This window comes from Choloepus didactylus, chromosome 24 (assembly GCF_015220235.1).
Source record: "Choloepus didactylus isolate mChoDid1 chromosome 24, mChoDid1.pri, whole genome shotgun sequence".
NCBI lineage: Eukaryota > Metazoa > Chordata > Mammalia > Pilosa > Megalonychidae > Choloepus > Choloepus didactylus.
This window is the reverse complement of record NC_051330.1, coordinates 17,302,558-17,323,664: the sequence shown is the minus strand read 5'-3', so window position 1 is coordinate 17,323,664 and position 21,107 is coordinate 17,302,558. Positions and strand designations below refer to the sequence as shown.

The 21,107-nt window shown below is 42.4% G+C and overlaps 1 protein-coding gene across 1 annotated transcript in view; it reads left to right on the top strand.

Moving 5' to 3' along the window:
* The first annotated feature begins 5,389 nt into the window (after positions 1–5,389).
* Positions 5,390–21,107, top strand: part of IGF2R (insulin like growth factor 2 receptor) — a 124,913-nt gene continuing 109,195 nt past the window's right edge. The window contains exon 1 of the mRNA XM_037817891.1: positions 5,390–5,740. Within this exon, the coding sequence (XP_037673819.1) occupies positions 5,565–5,740 (176 nt within the window). The 5' untranslated portion in view covers positions 5,390–5,564. The remainder of the gene's footprint in view (positions 5,741–21,107) is intronic.

Below are 21,107 nucleotides of genomic sequence, written 5' to 3'. Positions count from 1 at the left end.
ACAATTCATCACAGAACATTTAAAAAACTATACTCTGCTCACCCAAAGCCTTGTGTTGGAAACATCAGGAAGTCCCATACTGGGCACTATACTCCCAGTACTTCTAAGAGAATGGAGGCTCTCCACAAAGCAGGAGTAGGTGATTACAATTTTGAGAGGCACAGCTTGATGCCTAAAAAGGAAAAGACCTGGAAGAAGGGAGAATTTGACCGCAAGAGAGCAAAGCATCCTAGGAGGGTGAGGCAACGTCGAGTCAGCAAGCCCCGCCTGGAGACACTGTGGATCCACTTTAGACACACCAGAAATGTTGATGCCCGGCAGGTACAAATGCTGGCACAATGCCTGGACCTGTCACCCAATCAGGTCAGAAGCTGGTTCCAAAGAAAGAGTTTCCTGTATAAAAATGTTTTCACAGACAGCAGAGATCAGCTGGATATGTATTGGACCTACAACCACAGCAGCAGCAATAACAGCTGAAGTTCCTGCCTGGAACAAAAGCCCAGAGTTTCACATTCCATGAACAGAAACAGAGTCTATGGAAGGTTGTTGCTAAGATCCCTCTCTGCATAAAAGACTTTCTAATTAACATCTCCAGGTACAAGTCATTAGAACTTGCTCTGGTGTCTTCAGTCATCAACTCTATTCTTCCGTCAATTCTGATTATATGTATTTATCAGCTCACCTAAAAACAAAAACAAACCAAAATTCCCACTTTGACTTCCCATCTCCCAATTGTTCTCCATCCTTTTCAAAGTCAAATTTCTTGAAAAAGTAATCTCCATTCCCTACCACTACTTTTTTTTTTTAAAAAAATTTATTTTACTTTTTTACATTTCCCACTGTGAAATATATATACAGAACAGTGACAACTTTCAAAGTACAATTTAACAAGTAGCTAGAGAGCAAATTTCAAAGAATGTTATGGGTTACATTTCCACAATTTTAGTTATTTCCTTATTTTGAAATATATCATATATACAGAAAGGTGATAACTTTCAAAGTACGATTTAACAAGTCATTGTATAGGTAATTTCAAGGATGTTATGGGCTACAGTTTCATATTTTTAGTTATTTCCTTATTGTAAAATATAACATATATACAGAATGGTGATAACTTTCAAAGTACAATTTAATGAGTAGCTATAGAGCAGATTTTAAGAAATGTTATGGGTTAGAGTTCCACCTTTTCAATTATTTCCTTCTAGCTTTTCCAATACCCTAGCATCTAAAAAAAGTGTTAATATAAAGATTTAGTATTCATAATCCTTTGTTAAATCCTATCTTGCCTGTTGCTACCCCTTCCTCTCATTTAATCACTTTCTCGACCTTCAGGGATATCTAGGCAGTGCCCACCCTAACATGTTCTTATTGAAAAGGGATGTCGACATTATGGGGCAGGGGGGCTGCATCTAGTTGATGTTCTTGAAGAGGCTGTTGCCTTTGGGTTTTGAGACATATCAGGCAGAGGAACTCCCTGGAGGATTTATGTTTCTGAAAAACTTAGTGAGTGAAACTTTATAATTATAGAGTTTCATATAGGGACTTGGGTGTTTTGGGACTATTGTTGGTTAGGGCTTGGCATACTGTGGCCTTTTGGGATATCTAGCTGGGGCTACTGCTACTTTCATATTTTTAATTCATGCTACTCAAAAAACTGTCAGTCACCAATGAAAAGACTTTACTATGAGATGTTACTTTTCGTGGAAAAATGTCTTTTTGTAAACTAGTATTGGGAATAGTCCAAGGTTGACTTTGTTTTAATGTCATAACTTGGCAAAATTAGAAGTTTTCAATTTTTATCTGCCCTTCCTTGCCTGCATATCTGATATTGACTGTAGGTTTGCAGTATTGTGGTATGAGAACTTACTAATCTGTTAAATAATTTTTAAAACACTCATCTATTCATTAATCACAGGTTATGTATTTTTCCTTACAATTTCAAATTAATATTTTTATGATCAAATCACTGACATACTGCTAAATCCAATGGATTCTTGCCAGTTCTTATTTTAATAAACCTCTCTGCTTTGTTGTATACTAGAGTCCATTCCTTTCCTCTTGAAATTCTCCATTTCTTTGGATACTATAATGTGATACTCTCTAGACCAATTTTGTTTTAGTCTCCTTTTTGGACACTTCTTTCTATCCTGCCCTGGAGATCACATTTGCCTAAAAACTTATAAATATTCTCCCCTAACCCTCCCATTCTAAGACTGTCTAATGAATAAGTTTAGTAAATTCAGTTTGGCTTGATCCAAAAGATTTCTGATGGTTTTGGAGAAGTCATTAGTCAGAGTGACTATTTTTCCCAGATACCTTTTTATAACTACTAACTAAAAACTTTTGAAGTTTTTTAGCCAGAATACATAAAGAACATTTACAACCCAATGCAACAACACATGCAAAAGCAACTAATAATAGGCAAAATTTAAAAAAATATTTTACAAAAGAAGATATATAAATGGCTAATAATCACATGAAATGATGCTCAACATCATGATTCATCAGAGAAATGCAAATAAAAATCACAGTGTGGTAATATGTATATTCTTCAGAATGGTAAAATTAAAAAAATTAAAAAGTATTGGCAAGTCTCATATACTGCTGATAGTTAAACATACCTTTTTCATCTGCCCCAGTAATTCCACTCCTAAGTATCTACCCAAGAAAAATTAAAGCATATGTCCACACAAAGATTTATGCAGAGATGTTCATAACAGCTTTATTCAGCCGAAACCTGAAAACAACCCCAAGAATTATCAATAGGTGAATGGATAAACAGATTGGATTATTGTCAAAAGTCATTGGGAGCATTTTATTGTATGTAAACTATTCCTCGATAAAGTAAATTTAAAAAATCATATTGGTGATTTGATTGGTATTGTGTTAAAGATGTAGATTCACTCAGGGAAAAATGAACATCATTACAGTGTGGAATCTTTTTCAAAAGTAGAAATTATCTTTCCATTTATCTAAGTCATAGTTGCCTAAAATATGGTTTACAATTGTATAGTTATCAATAATAATTATAGAACTATTTCCATAAAGCCCTGTATATTTCTTGTTTAGTGTCACAATTTATGTTATTCCTATGAAAGGAACTTTTACTTCTCTTAGGCTTGGTGTTTTAGAGGAAAATTACTGATATTTTTGGGTTTTCAATATATGTGTCATATTGTTGGAAAGTAATGGTTAATTTTGCTTTTTCTTTCCTCCTGTTTATACTTCTGATTTCATTTTCTTGTCTAGTTACTTTGGATAGAACTTCTAGAATAATGTTAAATAATGATGACAGTAATGGATATCCTTGTTTGTTTCCTGGTAGAAAGAAAAATTGTATGTGGTATGTGTTTCCATTAAATATGAGGCTGTTTTTTGTGTGAGACAAAAATTTTTACTCATGTAAGGGAAAAAAACAAAACAAAACAAAACAAAACCTGTATTATTAACTATAGTCTGTCATTCACAATATGGTTCACTATTTGTTTTGTATAGTTGTTTTTTTAAATTTTATTCCAGTAACAACTGAAAATTTCCCTTTTTATCCACATTGAATGCAAATTGTACATGTAAATTGTGTCCACTGGATATGCTGTTTATTATTGACCTATGGATTGACCAGTCTCGCTTATATTAGACAAATTCATTTCGGCATTCCTGACTTTGTATATATGTGTTGGATTCTCTTTGCCTTTTCCTTTCTACCAAATGTAACATCTTACTTGTCTCTCATTAATGAGTTAAATAAAATCTTTGACCCATGTGCATTTTACATCTGCATCTGAGTCATGATTATGCCCTTTTCTAAATACTGTCCTTTAGTAGGACTTCTCATCGCATCACTTTAGGAAGCACAAAATATCAGTTTTTGCAAATACTGATGATACTACCTTTTAATCACTTGATTAAGGTGACTCTACTTCATCTTTACATTGTATAGAAATATTTTCCCTTTTTTAGGGTGATATTTTGAGACCAAGTGAATATCCTAGTCCCAACAATCTTTCACTTGATGGTTTTCGTATCCAATGATGACCTTTGCCTGTACCAATTGTAACAGTAGAGTGATAAACCATGAACCCTTTCTTGATGCCCACAGTTGGTTATCTGAGCTGTCCCTCTGAATCACTACACTTTCCTCTGTGGACTTACAGCATAGTTGCACAGCTACAGGCTCTCAAGTGTCCTGCTTGGGTTAAACCCTGGCCTTGTCATTTGCGAGCTGCATGGCTGGGAATTATTTCACAGCTCTGTTCCTCAGTTCTCTTTTCAGTAAAACAGGGGCAGAACAGATACCTATTTGTAGCAGTGTGTTAGAGGTAACTGTGTAATACAGTCAAAGCACCAGAACACTACTTGGCACATAATTACCTGCTCCATAAATGTTAACTATTATGGAGTCATGATGATTTGTACGTATTTGAATCCCAGCTCTGCCATGTGTCAGTGTCTTCCGGCAAGTCACTAAACATCTTTGTGCCTCAGCTCCTCGTCTATAAAAAGGTTCCCACTTCAAAGATTTGTGAAGATTCATGCTTGTTAAATGTCTAGTATGGTGTAAGTATTTAAGAAATGATTAGTTCTTACCATCATGATTATATTGTACGTTCCTTATTTATTCTATTCTTTTTCTTTTTTCTTTTTATTGCTCTTTTTTCTTATTTACTCTAATAGGAGGTAACTTTGGGGGGGGGTAGGGTTCAAGTATTTTCAGATTTCCTTTTACTTTCACTATGCCTAGCTCAGAGCCCTTCACATAGCGTAGACGCAACACAAATTTTTATAAAAGAATTAATAAATCTTTGTTTAGCGGCAGTGTTTGACAGCACTTTTGCTCCTTATGTATTTCATGTTCCTCTATTTGGGCCGCTTTCCTTTCTGTTGGGCCCCCATGCTTGGTAAATAAAACTCCCACAGAAGGTTGTGGGTCGCTCCGATTGCCAAAGTGGGTACCCCCCACGCAGGACTCCATGGTGTAATTCCAAAAGGCAGGAAAAGTGGGTTCCAAACCAACAGAGCTGCGTTATAGCTTTTTCGGCCCGGTCACTCTAAGCTCATTTATTTGCCTTCCCTGCTAGAAGTGAGGAAACGGTTATTCTAGGTGGGAAGCGCCCACGCGACGCACCCAGGAGGGTTCCCAGAAAGGGAAAACTGAGACACCGACGCGGCAGCGGGACCCCCTTCCCCCAGTTTGTCAGCGCGGCTCCCCGGGTGCCCCGAGGGGCGCGCCCCACCCGGGCACCGCTTCCCCGCCCGCGCGTCCCCGGCTCACGTGACCGGCGCGGCGGGGCAGGAGCTGTCCCGGATCACCTGAACAAGGGAGTCACGTGAGCGGGGCGGGTCGGGGGCGGTGCCGGCGCGGTCACGTGACGCACGGTTCCTGGGCCGCCGCCGCCGCCGCGGAGCCCAGCCGAGCTCAGTCGAGCCGCGCTGCGCTCCGCCGCCGCCGCTCCTGTTCCGGCTCCTGCTCCTCAGCCCTGGCGGCGCGGGCATGTCCCGGGAGCGGCCCCGAGCAGCCGCCCGCCGCTAGCCCCGAGCCCGCCGCACCGCCCGAGCCCCGCGCCATGAGAGCCGCCGCCGCCGGCCTGAGCGCCCACCTGGGGCCCTGGCTCGTGCCCGCCGCCGCCCGGGTGCCGCGCGCCCTGTTCCTCCTGCAGCTGCTGCTGCTCGTCTCCGGCCCGGGGGGTCAGCAGGCCCCTGGCGCCGCGGCCCAGGGCGTCGAGTTCCCGGAGCTGTGCAGGTGGGTGGCCGCGAAGGCTGCGGGCTCCGCTAGCGGTTCCCTCCCCACCCCAGCCCCTCCGCCCTTCCCCGGACGCCCTGCCCGCTCGCCCTCCTCCCCTTGCCGCACCCCAGCTGCGCTCGCAGGCCCGGGATGGGGGTGGGGGGGTGGAGGGCGCTCGGGGTCGGCGGTGGGTCTCAGGTGCCCGGAGTTGCTTCTCGTCCAGGTTTGGGTCCACTTTTTCCCACCCCCACCCCGGGAGGGAAAGTTGCCCGCGCGCTGGCCAGGGGAGGAGAACTGAAGGTTCCTTTAGGTCCGTGTGGGGGGCGGGCAGGAGGACGCGCGTTCTTGGCGCTGGCTCCAGAGTCCCTCCGGCCCCGTCCACTTGTGGCTGTCACCAAGCCAGGGGCGGCTTTGTGTGCGCGCGGCCGGCTGCCCTGACCCGTCTGGGTGACAGACTGGCTGGGTCACCTCACGCCCAGTTCCTGCTTCCCCCCCCATATCCCCCCCCCCCCGATGTGCATCTGGGAAAGTTGGAGGAGGCAGGAACTACAGCTTTGCTTCCACATTTTGATTCGAGTTCCACCAGCGGGGGCTTTGCGGAGGTCTCTAAGTTTGGAAAGACTTACTAATGAATGGCCTTTGAGTGGGGCGTTTGGGGTTTCATTTGTTGATTGAGCTCCTCTCGTGGGTTTTCCATTTTCTTTTTAAAGTCGCTGGTGGCTTTTCTGCAGGAGGTGTGACTTTTGTTTTTCTTTCTTTTTCTTGGACGGGGGGAGGGCGGTGGGCCTCATTCTGTATTCTGCTTTCAAGATTTTATTCTTTCCCTCTCCGATCCCAACTTCCTGCCTAGTTGATCACATGATGTCATTGTCTCCGGGGTGGATTATTCTAGTGGTGGAGCCTTTTGCTTTGGGAACCATGATTGTATAACTGTGAGTCCCGTGGAGTGCTGTTAATTTCCTGCAGATTGCTAGGAACCTGAGGTGGAGGAACTTCCAGTTCTGGGGATTTTCTGACCAATCTTGCCTGGACTATTTGGGATGATCTAAAATTCAGACTTTCGTATGTTTTTTTGTTTTTTTTTCTAGAACTTTAAGGTAGTAGAAAGAGGGCAGGGTGATGAATTTTGAAGCACTAGTGAACAGTCAACCCCATGTGATTTCCCCTGGCACTGGCACATTAGAATGAAATGAAGTTGATCCTTGCTTGAGCTGAACTTTGAGTGTCTGGTAAGGTTTATGGGGTTCCTAGTCTTTCCTTGTTTCCTTGAGGTTAGAACTTGCAGGAATCACCATCCAAAGGAGAGTAAGACTGAGAGCAACAGTGGAAACCCCTTGAAAAGGCCCATGATCTTTATTTCTTTCCCTTTTTGGGGGGAGGGGGAGTACAAGAGGAAGAATTACTGCAGTTATCTCATAGACCAGTTTGCTGCCCCAAGATACATAGTTACTCCAGGAAGTTGTGCTTGATAGAGAGAAAAGGGAGGTATCTCAGGAACAAGGTCACTATGAGACAGATTCAAAGGTGGGGTTTTGGCATACTGGCTGCTGCTACCAAAATCCACCAGGAATTAACTCAGCTGGACTAGTGGTGTTGAACTCTTCTTAGTCTTGTAGAGTAAATTGTATTTCTTTCTTAATATTTACAGTCAGAGGCTGCGGCAAAGGCAGACTGAAACTCCGAGGCTGCTACAGGGGCCCTTGCTTTCTCTTAGCTTGGTTACCTTGGTGCCCTGAACCTACGTACATTTCCCTCATCTTTAGGTGGAATACAGCCTTTTGGTCGGTAGGAGATGGCTTTATATCTTTAAAGACTTACAGCCACTATCACATGTGGGGTGATCTTAGCAAATGCTAGCGAGTGTTCTGAGTCTGATAAGATGGGTCCTGTGTAGCCTTAGAATATCTTTAAAATTGGTATATTCAGGTTTTTTTTTGCTAGGTTTTGTAAGGAGGACAAACCTGCTGGTTCGTTCCCAGCTGGGTTTTGCACACGTGTTTCTCTTACTACCGCTGTTTGGTTGTGCCTTGAGCTGTCTCCAAAGCCCCCGCGGCAATCACTGTCTCTACCTTAAACTCTGCTTTGGGAACCATGATTGTATAACTTCCCACAAAGTGAAGTTATTCCTTTCTGTTCCTTTTTAAAATTGATACCTCCACTTAAATACCTTTAAAGACTTATTTTTTGGGGGGTTAAAAATATGCACACTTTTATGAGCTGAAACTGGCAAAGTTTCCTGACTCTAGCACACATTTGAGGAATGTGAATTATAAGCTGAACACTTTATTACCCAATTCTTACCAAGTACCCACAAAGCAGGATGTACTAAGCTACCTTTTTATTTCCATGCATTTGGCTGAAGTGTAAATAACTTGCCAGTATCCATCCACAGGCTTGTAAGCCTGAAAGGTACAGTAGAAGTCTCCAAATCTCACTATTTGTGCGGCTTTATCACATGGAGACGGTCCCGAGACACGCAAGGGTCACATTCCCAATGCTTGTGAATTGGTTGTTTGAAACTTGGAACACATTTGCCATTGAAAACAGTCTTGTTCGTTGTGGTTTGGGGCTTAGGGCAGTCCCAGGAAACCCCTCCATGCAGCAGTTTCGAGGCCCAGGCACTGTCTAGCTTTAACTGGAGCTCTAGTAGTAAATTCTCTTTCTCTCTTTAGAAGATGAAGTTAACCTTCCAGGAAAACAGCCTCTCCTCCCAAGCTCATCTCTAGAACCCAAGAGGGTATGTTTCATCTGCTGATCCTTAGGACCTCCGAGAGAGGAGTCTGGCATGCTGCTTTGGAGGGGCAGGGAGAGGCTCCAGGGTGAGCTTTGGCTCTGACTGCCTCTGGGGTGGTTGGTTGGGCACAGATGGGCGAGGGTGCAGTTCCTGGTGTGGTTAGTTCTTGAGAGGGATGAAGGAAAGGGTGGAGGAGCTATTTCAGCAGCAGCTTGAACTGCATTCCTGTATGGAGAGGCCAGCTCTCTGTGGGTTGTGTGCTGAAAGTCAAGGCCGTCATCTGTGAGTTTCCCAAGGTTTACCTGGCCCTAAGTAGCTCTCTGAATAAGTGCTCATTCTTTAGAGAGATTTGGTAATGTGGTTTTTCTTTTTTAAGAGTCAAGAGGATTGCTGGACCAGGTGGATGCTCTGCTATGGAAGAAGTTATGATTCTTCATAACTCAGATATTTCTTGAGGTGGCATAGAAAGAGCCTGTTCCTGAAGCCAGCATTACAGGTGGAGGGAGTGGGGCGCTGGTGAGGGCTGGCCCAAGGTCAGTGGGGCAAGGAGGCTAGAGAGAGAGGTGGGCAGAGGCCATACCTTGCAAAATCCCTGAAAGCGATTACAAGGTCTGTTAGTCAGTAGCTTTATTTATTACTGTATACTTTAAACTTTCTAAAATACTATATTACATGTATAATAGGCAGGCATCCACCCTTTATTTAGGTGTTAACAACATCCTTAATAAGCGAGGTCCCAAATGTACTAATTATAAAATAATGCACTGGGCTGGTTTGATGTACATAGTTAAATAGCTTAAAATTTTTTTTTAGTATGTTAAAATTTATACAGACCCCCCCCCATTGTTTGACTATAAATGCTGTAAATGCTGGAAAGTTTTTATTATATTGAGGACAAGAGAATAATGAAGCCAGCTGGGATTTGAGGTTGGTTTAGTTGCTGTCCCTTAGGAGATTTCTTTTTCCCTGCAATTTTCCAAAGGAACAATGCTTACATGCCTAATTTGGGCCACATGTTAAACTTGGACAACATCCAGTTGTATGTATGCATCTCTTTCAACAACAGATGTGTGTAGAAGCCTGAGAGTGTTAATTATGTGTATGTTAGGTCTCATTTCTTAATTCCCAACACATTCCCAAGCCTGACTGGGCTTCACATTTTCTATCAGTGTTTCATAGAGAGAGGGATCTGTTTTAAAAAGATGGGGCTGAGAAAAATAATTTTGGTGTCTTATTTCTTTTGATCTTGGCAAATGAAGCTGTGTTGTCCTGGGCAGCGAGAATTGCCTCAGGGACCCAGAGGTGGGGCTAACGGCTGTTCTTATTTCTTTTTTTTTCCTTTTGATTGTCCAGGTGATAGAGATCTCTTGCGAATAGCCTTGCTGGTCACGAATAGTGTATGAGGAGGGTGAAATAGCTGGGGTGTGGCCTACCTGTGGGTTTTCCACATAGCTTACTCACTCCCAGCAGGGACAGGGGCCTGAGTTGGTGCTAAAACCACTGACAGTGTCTCTTCACCTTCAGTCTGGGGAGTGACACAGAATTCATTTATTCTCCAAGTAAGCCTTAACTCAAGTCTGGCCCTCCACTGGGGGGAAACCGGGAGGGGCAGAGCTGGAATGGAGACATGGCAAGCTCAACTCTCCCCTCCTCCACTGGGATCCCAGAAGACATACTGGCCATGGGTGCTCTCCCCAGGGAGGAGGAGAGTCCTTTCTCTGTCCTGTTCTGGGCTCAGCACTCAGGTCACCTTCTGGTCCATGACCTGGAGAAGGGGACTCAAGGTGAGGACTCTGGGGCAGTGTCAGACCAGATGCTGAAAGTTCTTTAAGCCTACTAATAATTATGCCTGAGAGTCACCCCCAGAGAACCTCATTTTGCTCAGATGTGGCCTCTTTCTCAAGCAGAGGACTCACATTGGAGATGTGGATGGTGAGTTCTTGGAAAACAGGCCACCTCTGCTGTTCCAAACCAAGGAACACTCTCCTCCTCTTATTTTTGTTAATTTAAAATATTGTGTAATAATAGTTTTGATTTTCCCTGATCCAAAAGTAAGTTAGATATCACTAATTTTTAGGCTGTTAAGAATAAAGCTGTTGTGCTATGTGATGATACTATGAGCCAGTGATTGTATACTTTGGATGGTTTGTATGATATGTGAATATATCTGAATAAAATTGCATTAAAAAAAGAGAATAAAGCTGTTGTGAATATCTGTGTATAAGATTTTGTGTTCACATGTGCATCCTTTTTCCTTGGGTAAATACCTCGGATTGGAATTGCTTGGAGAATGGTGAGTCTTTGTTTAATCCTCTGGGAACTGCCAAACTGATTCCAAAGTGGGTGTACCATTTTGCATTCCCACCAGCATTGTAGGAGACTTCTGGTTGTTCCACATCCTTGTCAAGGCTTGGTCTTCTCAATCTTATAAATTTTAGTCATTCTAGTGGGTTCATAGCAGCTATCTCAGTGTGGTTTTAATTTGTATAGCCCTGTCATGGACTAATGATGTGCACCATCTTTTCATGAACTTATTTGGATGAGTAATGACATTGAATATCTTTTCATGTGCTTATTGACCATTTGGATATCTTCTCTTGAAAGTGTCTTAAAATCTTTTGCTTCTTTTCCCCTGCCTTGTATTTTTTTTGGGGGGGGGGAGTCGGGCTTTGAGTTTTAAGAGCTCTTTATGTATTCTGAAAACAGGTCCTTTGTCAGAGATGTGTAATGAGTATTATGAATATTTCTTGCAGTCTATTTTTTAGAGAAGTGGTAGGTTTACAGAAAAATATGGAACACTTCTTGAATTTGCGTGTCATCCTTGCATAGGGGCTATGCTTTCTTCCAGTCTTCCATTGGCCTTTTCACGTTCTTACATTTTTTTTTTTTTTTTGGTTTGTGCCTTTTGTAACCTGGGAAAATTTTGCCTCTCCCAGGGTAATTGTTGTGAGGGGGTGTCCTGTGCATTGTAGGATGTTAAGCAGCATCTCTGGCTTCTACCCACTAGATGCTAGTTACTTCTCTTTGCCCCTCAGTTGTGGCAAATAAAAATGTCTCCAGACATTGCCAAATGACCTGGTCACCAGCACCCCTGTTGAGAAGCACTGGCCTACTCCAAAGTCACAAAGATTTTTTCCTGTGTTTGCTTCCAGTAGTTTTACAGTTTTAACTTCGTGTTAAGTGCCATGATCAATTTTTCAACGATAGGGTGAAAGTTGATTTTTTTTTTCATTTTTTCATGAAAATATCTAGTCTGTTTGCTAATAGTTTATGTAGGATTCTTGCAAAGCTGTGATTTTAAGTAAGATTGTGCTGTAATTTTCTTTGCTGTTCTGTTCTTGGCTAATTTTGGTATCAAGGATATGTTTGCTTTGTATAATGAGCTGGTGATCCTTTAATATTTCTCTGTGCTATTGGAGCAGTTTTTGCGTAAGCTGAACATTTTCTGTTCCTTAAGGTTTGGTAGAACTCACCAGTAAAACCCTCTGGTCCTGGTACCTTTGAGGAGGTGGTTTATGGCTGTGGGAGGAGTTTTGATTACTGTTTCAGTTTTATCTAGTTAATTTATCTATTCAGGTGTTCTGCTTTTTCTTGAGCCAATTTTGATAATCTGTATTTTCCTAGAAACTCTTATTTTACTTATGTTTTCATATATAAATATGTAGCATGCTACTCTCTTATACTTTTGAAAATACTCTTTGTATCTGCAGGTACAGTTTTGAAAACCTAATAATTTATTCATGTGCTTTTTTTCTAAATCATATTTCCTAAGGTTTGTTTACCTTTTTTTTAGTTTTTTAAAAAACTCTTTGTTTTGGTTACCACCTTTATCACTGTTTATTTCTGATTCTATTAATTTCTGTTCTCGTTACTTCTACCTCATTTTTTTTCCTAGTGTTAGTTGAAAGCTACATCTTTTACTTTAAGTCTTTTTACCTAATAAAGATATGCATTTAACATCAAGTTTCTTTTTTGCTAGCACTCTGTCACTCTTATGGGTGTTGATACATAGTTTTTTCATCTTTTAATTCTTAATATTTCCATTTTAGAGCCAGTAGTTCTAAATATTTTAATTTCCTGTACCCATTAATTTTTTAGACTTTTTTTTTCCAGGATAATTGATATTTGCTGTTTTGTTTTTTTTAACTTTTTTTTTTTTTTTTTTCCACTGTGGCTGGTAAATGTGGTGGAATTTATTGACATTTCCCTCGTGGCTTAGCACCTAGTCAAGTTGTGAGTGTTCTATGTGTGTTTGGAAAAAATGTTCTCCATTTGGGTCAAAGTTTTATTAATTGTGCCAGTCAGCTTCTCTTTATCCTAACTTATCCTTTGTCCTGCTTGTTTTATCTGTTTCTTTTATACATTGTATCTGGTTGTCACACTTTGGACAGGGTTCTAGAAGAATTTCTCATGTTGTTCTCCCAGCTTATCAATTCTTTTGTTCGTGTGCGCTTGCATTTTTCTGTTGTTTTTTTATTTCAACAAAGTCTTCAATCGATTTATTTTCATGGCTATCTGTTCTTTTTGCATGCATGCTACAGCTTTCATCATCTCACTGAATAAGATAGTTTAAACTTGTATTCTCACTGCTCTGTTACTCCTCGATCCTTGGCTCAAATTTCTTTTGTTTGCTTTTGTCATCATCTCCTTTTCATGGTGTAGGAGCCCCTTTAACGACTGGTGATTCTTGGTGGTGCTTTTTGCAATGAAGTCTCTTCATGGGACAGTTTGCTGCCTTTGCTTGGGCAGCTGTGCAGGGTGGGGCTGGAAGCAGTTGTTGGATCTTGGCTATAAACCGTTTTGGGGGAGACGGGGTGGGCAGGGCGTGCCTCTGGCTAACGTGTCCCTGTGGCTGCTCTTTGGGGTTTCGGTGCTTTTCCCTTTTCTGAAATATTGCTCTCTAGCCCGTGAAGCCACTGCCTGGTGTTTCCACAGCCAAGCACTTGTTCCTGCCAGGAGACAGCTGCTAACCCCTGTTGATTGCTGTTGGCAGAGTGCAGTGTGGGTCCCTGCAAGTCCCAGACAGGAGATATGGATTACTGAGTTGACTGTGTCGAGTAATTTCATTTCTCTGGATCTCAGTTTGCTCTTGAGAGGAGGTGGGAGTCCAGTTTTGGGTCACTGTCCTGGTTTAGAATCTGGACTCTTCTCTTTACTGGTTGTAAGGACTTGGGCAAGTTACTGAGCCTCCCAGGTCTTAATTTCCTTATGTGTCAAATCAGGATGTTAGCCATGTCTTTAGGGTTTGCGTGAGAGTTAGTTAGAATGTATTTAAATCCCTGGCACATCCTCAGTGTTCCATACATGGGGGTTATGATGGAAGTTAAAATTGCTGCATTGAAAATGGTTGGTGATTTTTATTTTTTAGGCTGTTACTCTGCACCTTAGTGCCTTGGGGACTTCTGTCTCAACCAGAGAATATTTATTATTTTTTTTATATTGGCACTCGTATGATAACTGCTGAGGAAGAATGTTTTTCACCACTAAAGAAAAGTTAAAAACTTCTGGGCTATGTAATTCTTGGGATCCCTTTCACATCCAAAATGCTGGGATTCTAAAGATCTATGCCTATTTTTATATTTGCATTAGCAGTGCAGTCAGTGGGTCAGGTCCCTGTGAGTCCTTCACACTGGGGGAAAATCCTGGTCCCCTTTTTTTCCTGTGAGGATTGAACTTTCCCTTTAAATCAGTTAGAGACCTTAGGTTCGATCTTGTTTTCCCTTTTGTGTGCTTTTAGATCTCCTGGGGACAGCCATAATTCAGACATTATACAGAAGGGCATACAAAGGGTGAAGAAGCAGATTCCTGTGGATATTATGTTTCTAGAGGTCAAGGGCAGGTGTATGAATAAGAGTGATTGTGAAAGTTTTAAATCTTAGTTTTAATTTTAGAATATGGAGGGACTGGGGGGAGTATTAAGGAAAGGGTAAACAGTGGAAAGCAGCCTTTGGAATCAGTTGTCAGTGGGAGACCAAGGAGGAGGGTTAGGAACTGTCTTTTTGATTAGTGCCTTGGTGCTTTAATGGTGTAAATATCCTTCACACACACATTGGAGTGTGAGGGGTGTGCCGAAATAAATGGTGAGAAGTGGACAGGGATAGCTTATTCAGGAATAAATTAATTTTTGGGTTTTGGTTGTATGTAAAGTTAATTTGTTGCCATTTGTGTCATTATCTCTATGTTGAAATCAGTGATACATTTTAAAACATTTTTTACTTAAAAAACTCCCCCAACAACTCCCAGCTCCTTGCCCCTGGCTGCAAATAGAAAACAAAGCCACCAGAAAAGAAGTGCTAAAGAAATGGGTTTCCTTCCTAGAAGTGAGGAGGGTGTCTCTGCTGTGACTCACCCATTGCTTCTTTGAGGGCTCCCACCACCTGTTGTCTGCTGTCAAGTGTCACTCACCACAAATGAAGGCGTGGAGAGCCAAAAAGTACCTTTTTTTTTTTTTTTTTTTGGTCTCTTTAGAGATGACCCCATTGAGGAGGCAGCAGCAGTGTGAGCTGAGCTAATCGTTTGGCATGATGGGGTGCCGGAGAGAGCAGGAGATGTGGGGCTGGGCTGGGGTAGGTGGCTTGAGAGCCTGGCCATTTCATATAGGGTCGACAATCACAAGTCTTTCCGCAAGATGACATTTCAGCAGGGACCATGCCACAAGTGAGAGAGTGAACCAGGTGTCTGCAGGACCCATGTACATGGGGAGCGTGCCTCATGTGCTTGAGAGTGGAAGGGGGCCTGGAGCAGAATGAGTGACCGAGAGAATGGAAGGAGGAAGGGATGGGAGCAGTCATCGGGGAGTTAGCTGGAGCAGAGCATTATTCCAGGTTATTGTAATGACTTTGGCTTTCACTCTGAGGGTGAGGGGCCATTGGAGGATTTTGAGCAGAGGAGCAGCAGAAAGTGGAGGAGATCCAAGGGGAAGCTGGGATTTTTTTTTAATTAAATTCAGTTTTATTGAAATATATTCACATACTATACAGTCATCCATGGTGTACAGTCAGCTGTTCACAGTATCATCATATTGTTATGCATTCATCACTATTTTTGAACATTTTCCTTACATCAGAAAGAATCAGAATAAGAATAAAAAATAAAAGTGAAAAAAGAACACTCAAACCATCTCCCCTGTCCCACCCTATTTTCATTTAGTTTTTGTCCCCATTTTTCTACTCATCCATCCATACACTAGATAAAGGGAGTGTGATCCACAAGGTTTTCACAACCACACTGTCACCCCTTGTAAGCTACATTGTTATACAGTCATCTTCACGAGCCCAGACTACTGGGTTGGAGTTTGATAGTTTCAGGTATTTACTTCTAGCTATTCCAGTACATTAAAACCTAAAAGGTGTTATCTATATAGTGCATGAGAATGTCCACCAGAGTGACCTCTCAACTCCATTTGAAATCTTTCAGCCACTGAAGCTTTATTTTGTTTCATTTGCATACCCCTTTTGGTCAAGAAGATGTTCTCAATCCCACAATGTCGGGTCCAGATTCATCCCTGGGAGTCATATCCTGCACTGCCAGGGAGATTTACACCCCTGGGAGTCACGTCCCATGTAGGAGGGAGGGCAGTGAGATCACCTGCCAAGGTGGCTTAGAGAGACAGGGCCACATCTGAGCAACAAAGAGGTACTCAGGGGGAGACTCTTAGGCACAATTAAATGCAAGTTTAGCCTCTGGAAGCTGGGATTTTTGATATACCAGGTGAGAGATGATAATTGATGGGGCCTGGCTTATAGCAGCAGATGTGGTAAAAACTGGTCAGATTCTGGAAATTTTGAAGGTGGAGCTGAAAGGACTCGCTGATGATTGGAGAGGGGATGTGAGGAGAAAAGATAACAGATGGCTGTTAGGTTTTTGGCTTGAGCAACTGAAAGGATGGAGTTGCTGTTTTCAGACAAAGCAATTTTAGGGGGAAGATAAGGAATTTGGCTTGGATATATTGATGTTGAGACATCCAAGTGGAGGGGTTGAGTTGGCAGTTAAAACTATGCATTTGGTATTTAGGGGAGTGGCTTGGGCTGGGGATGTAAATTTGGAGAACCACAAGGCTGGATCAGATTACTTAGGGCTTGAGTACAGGCAGAGATATCTGAAACTCTTGGTATTTGGAGGTCAATGAGGTGATGCGGGACAGGTAGAGGAGACTGATTAGGAGCTGCCAGGAAGGCAGGATGAGAACGAAGAGGCAGTTTTGTCCTGGAACCAGGTGAAGATAAAGAAAGTCTTTAACTTCCTTATGCTGTGCATGAGTAAGATAAAGACTGAGGATCCACCACTGGGTTTTGCAATGTGCAGGTCATTGGTGACATGGACAGATGTTTTGGTGGAGGGGTGGGGGTAAAAGCTTGGCTGGATTCAAGAGAGAATGGGAGGTGGAAAGTGGAGGCAGTGAGTTTGGACAACTCTCAAGAGTAGCTTTGCTGTGAAAGGGAGCAGAGAAATGGAGTGGTAGCTGCAAGGGGATGTGGGTCAAGGGAGAGCAGTTTTAAAAAATGGGATATATTACAAAAAGTTTGTGCTCTGAGAATGATCTAGCACAAAAAGAAAAACTGGTGATATAGGGAGGAGGGATTCAGAGAGGGAGGGAGGGAGACAGAGAGAGGCAGGAAGGAGGGAGAGGAAAGGGAAAGCAGAGTTCATGGGGACAGAGCTGCAAGGAGGCTGGTAGACCTGATGGAGACGTGGACGTTTGGAGTGTTTCAATTTCTTCAATGAAATAGGGAACAAGATTATTGTTAACAATAGCAATTTGGTAAATGGCTGCTTTTTCTCTTCCAGTTACTTTTAAGCTAGTGACACTTTTTACTGAGGCCAGGTAGTGGAGATAACACACGCTAGGCCTCCTTCAAATCCTAAATTTCCTGAATTCTTGACCCTAGGCAAGGTCAGCAGATCTGTGTCTGTAAAAAGAGGGCAGCAGTACCTGCCTTGAAAGGTTGGTGAGTAGGTTGAATGTCAAAGTTCTAGATCCATAGTATAGTTAGTACAGGGCAAATGTTCCCCTTATTCTTCTTAAAACCTTTATTTTAAATCTGAGGATTAGGTGAAGCAAGGCTGTTCTTTTTTAGTGAGCGCATAAAGTTGATAACTGATTTGGCATTAAAGGAGTGTGTTGTGTGTGTGTGTTTCCTTTCCCCTGCTGATTGTGAGGTTTCGCCGAGCCCGGCACCTGCCATTTGACTCCACATCCTCAACACGGAGATTTTTCTCCTCTGACGACGTAGTTGGCTTTTGTGAAGAACTGGCCCCTGACCTTGGCCTGGTTAGTGTCATGAACTAACCGACTGGCCCAGAAATTCAGAAGAGCAAGACCTTTCTGTGTAGTCTAGGCTCTAGAGGAAGGGCATTTGGGTCTGGGAGAGTTTCCGTTGATAGCAGAGTGAGCTTTGGGAACTGAGCCTGCACTTTGAGTTCTGTGCTGTGGGCTGGATTAACTGTAAAGGCAGTTGCATTCAGAGGGACGTTCATAGAGCCCCTCTTTGTACGTACAAGGAACAAAGCATGAGAACATCCAGATAATTACTCTGGTTTTTAAAAAACCCTCATGGAGCAGGGTTTAGGGTTGAGGTGCTGGCCCGTCTCCTGGTTCATAGAGTTGATCTGAGGGGGAGGAATAAGCACATTAGGGATATGAGAGGAGGACAGGCTGTCAGACTCCTTTCTGGTAGCTTCACGTTGTGGACGAGCACTTGCCAGTTTAAAGATTCCATGCATTGTACTGCAGTGAAACCTCTCTACGAAGAGTCTGTCGTCTGCCTTCCTTCCCCTGCTTCTCTGCCAGTTTCAGATACATCAGGCCTGTATTCTGGTGGCAGCTGGTGGCTGGACGGCACCGGACCCAGGGAGGGCCCTTGTGTGCTGGGCGGGTCCTGAGAATCCCACGAGGCTGCCCCTGAGCCCCCCAGCCTTCTGTCTTGAGGCCTAGCTCCATCTGGGGAAACAGCCCCAGACCAGGACCTGCCTCTCACTCCATCTCCACTTCCTGCTGGTGCATGCAGCACTGTGCCTCAGGGCCTTGCAGGGTGGCCTGTGACTCACTCCTTTGGGAAGCCCCATGCCAATGTAATTTAATTTTTCAGCCGTTTGAATCCTGTTCATCATAATTTCTCAAAAGCGCTACCTTCATTGTCTCTTGCAAGGTAGCCCCCCCGAATTGTCCCTCTTTCTGCGGTGGCCATGACACCTTTCCGAGGGAAGCCCACCCCTCTCTCTTTTTTTTATATCAATATTTTTAAATCAATCTATTCACATACCATACAGTCATCAACAGTATACAGTTGATCACATTGCCATCATACAGTTGTTCATTCATCACCCCAATCTATTTTTTTTTTTTAACATTTTCCCTGTACCAGAAAAAGTGAAAGTAAGAATAAAAAAATAAGAGTAAAACCTGGGGATGAATCTGGACCTGGCATCATGGGATTGAGAACGTCTTGATCGAAATGAAAATGAGATAAAGCTTCAGTGGCTGAGAGATTCCAAATGGAGTCAAGAGGTCACTCTGGTGGACATTCTTACACACTATATAGATAACCCTCTTTATGTTTTAATGCATTGGAATAGCTAGAAGCAAATACCTGAAACTACCAAACTCCAACCCAGTAGCCTTGACTCTTGAAGACGATTGTATAACAATATAGCTTGCAAGGGGTGACAGTGTGATTCTGAAAACCTTGTGGATCACACTCCCCTTTATCCAGTGTATGGATGGATGAGTAGAAGAATGGGGACAAAAACTAAATGAAAAATAGGGTGGGATGGGGGGAATGATTTGGGTGTTCTTTTTTTACTTTTATTTTTTATTCTTATTCTGATTCTTTCTGGTGTAAGGAAAATGTTCAAAAATAGATTGAGGTGAAGAAGGCACAACTATATGATGGTGCTGTGAAAAGCTGATTGTACACCATGGATGACTGTATGGTATGTGGAGAATATATCTCAATAAAACTGAATTAAAAAAATAAGAACACCCAAATCCACCCCCCCCCATTTTTCCTTTAGTTTTTTTGCCCCCAATTTTCTACTCATCCATCCACTGGATAAAGGGGAGTGTGATCCACAAGGTCGCCCCTCTCTTTATTTCATGATACTGTTTTCAGAACATGATTGGGTCTTTCATCACTGCTGCCCAGTGCCTTTTGCCCTTGTGCTGAGCTAGATCTTATGTGTGCCTCAGAGCCTTGCTTCCAGCCTCGATCCCTCTCTATCCAACTGTGGGCCTCCTGCTTCCAGACCCTGTGCAATACTATCAGTGAAAACCAATGACTAATGCCTGGTTCTTCCTTGCCATTTTGTTTTTTGTTTTTTGTTTTTTTTGCAGGCCCCCTATCTTTATACGCAGCTTTGTGGGTTTGTTAAAATAGGAAGTGAATTACTTCCTATATTAGCTTTGTTCACGCTGTGCTCCCAGCCCTCAGATCAGGGCACAGATCCGTCATGCCAAATCTGATTTTTCTCTTTTCTTGTCAGAGGTAGAAAGTTGCTGGCAGCAGTGGTTACATTATGCACTTGACATTCTGCTGCAGAGGTTCGGTTTGGGAGCCTCTTTCTGTGCCCTCCTTCCTCTCTGCCTTTTGTGTGTGTGTGTGTGTAAGTGTGATGTGTGTTTTTCTTTCTTAAGGTACTGTTCCAGATGTTTGAAGGTCAGTGGACTGGATGTCTGACCTGGGAGACTGCTGGATGGTGATAGGGCAGTAATGAGCCAAATGATTTCTCAAATATCCTGTTAGAGTCCTTGGCTGTGCGTCAAAAGTAGGAAAATCTTTTTGGATGTTCAGGTTGGAAAGACTTAGCATTCCCTTAGTCCCCGAAGTTTTAGATTTGTTGCTCACTTTAGATTCAGAAAAACATTTTTCTAGCCAGCGACTGTGTATTGTATCTTGCTGTGTGAATTTAGCTCATATATCACAACTGGGATTTTTTTTTTTTTAAGGAAACTGAATTACAGATGCACACATGCTTGTTAATTTGGTTACTGAATCTCTCCTACCTCTATGCTGTTTTACATACTGTATGTTTCATAGCTGCATGACCATGGCCATAGACCAAGACTCAGAGGGAGTAACGGAACTAAGATATATTTCAAAATAGTATGTGTATGTGGCAATGAAGGAGGAAAGAACCTAATTTTAGTTCATGGGGTTGTTTTGTGTTGGAGGGAAGGAATCCATTTCCTAAGCTTCTTTTTCTTTAAGGGATTGGGCATACCATAAATTTTATATACTTTATTTTAGTTGTTCAGCTCCTTTAAAAACAAAAGCACCCAAAATTACACCTTGCAAAGTATCACAGTTTTTCAGGCATTCAGAAATGACATGTATGAAAACTTTGAAAGGCAATATAGGAATATACTGTCAAATAGTTGAAAAACATTGTACAGTTCCACCCCTTTTGGTTTTTCTTTTTTTTTTTTTTTTGGTTGAAATTTATTACTTGGTTGAGACAGCTCTGCATTTCTCTTCATTAAGTAAACTTTCCAAACTGTAGGCAGTTGTGTTGGCCAGTTAGATTTACAGCTTAAAACTTGACATTTTTAACTCTGAAGTTTCTTCATTGTTGCCACTGGATTGCTTTCGTCTGGAACAGAACAGGTTTTAAGGGTTTTTAAATGTGGCATTAGCTGGAGCAGTTTTGGAAAAG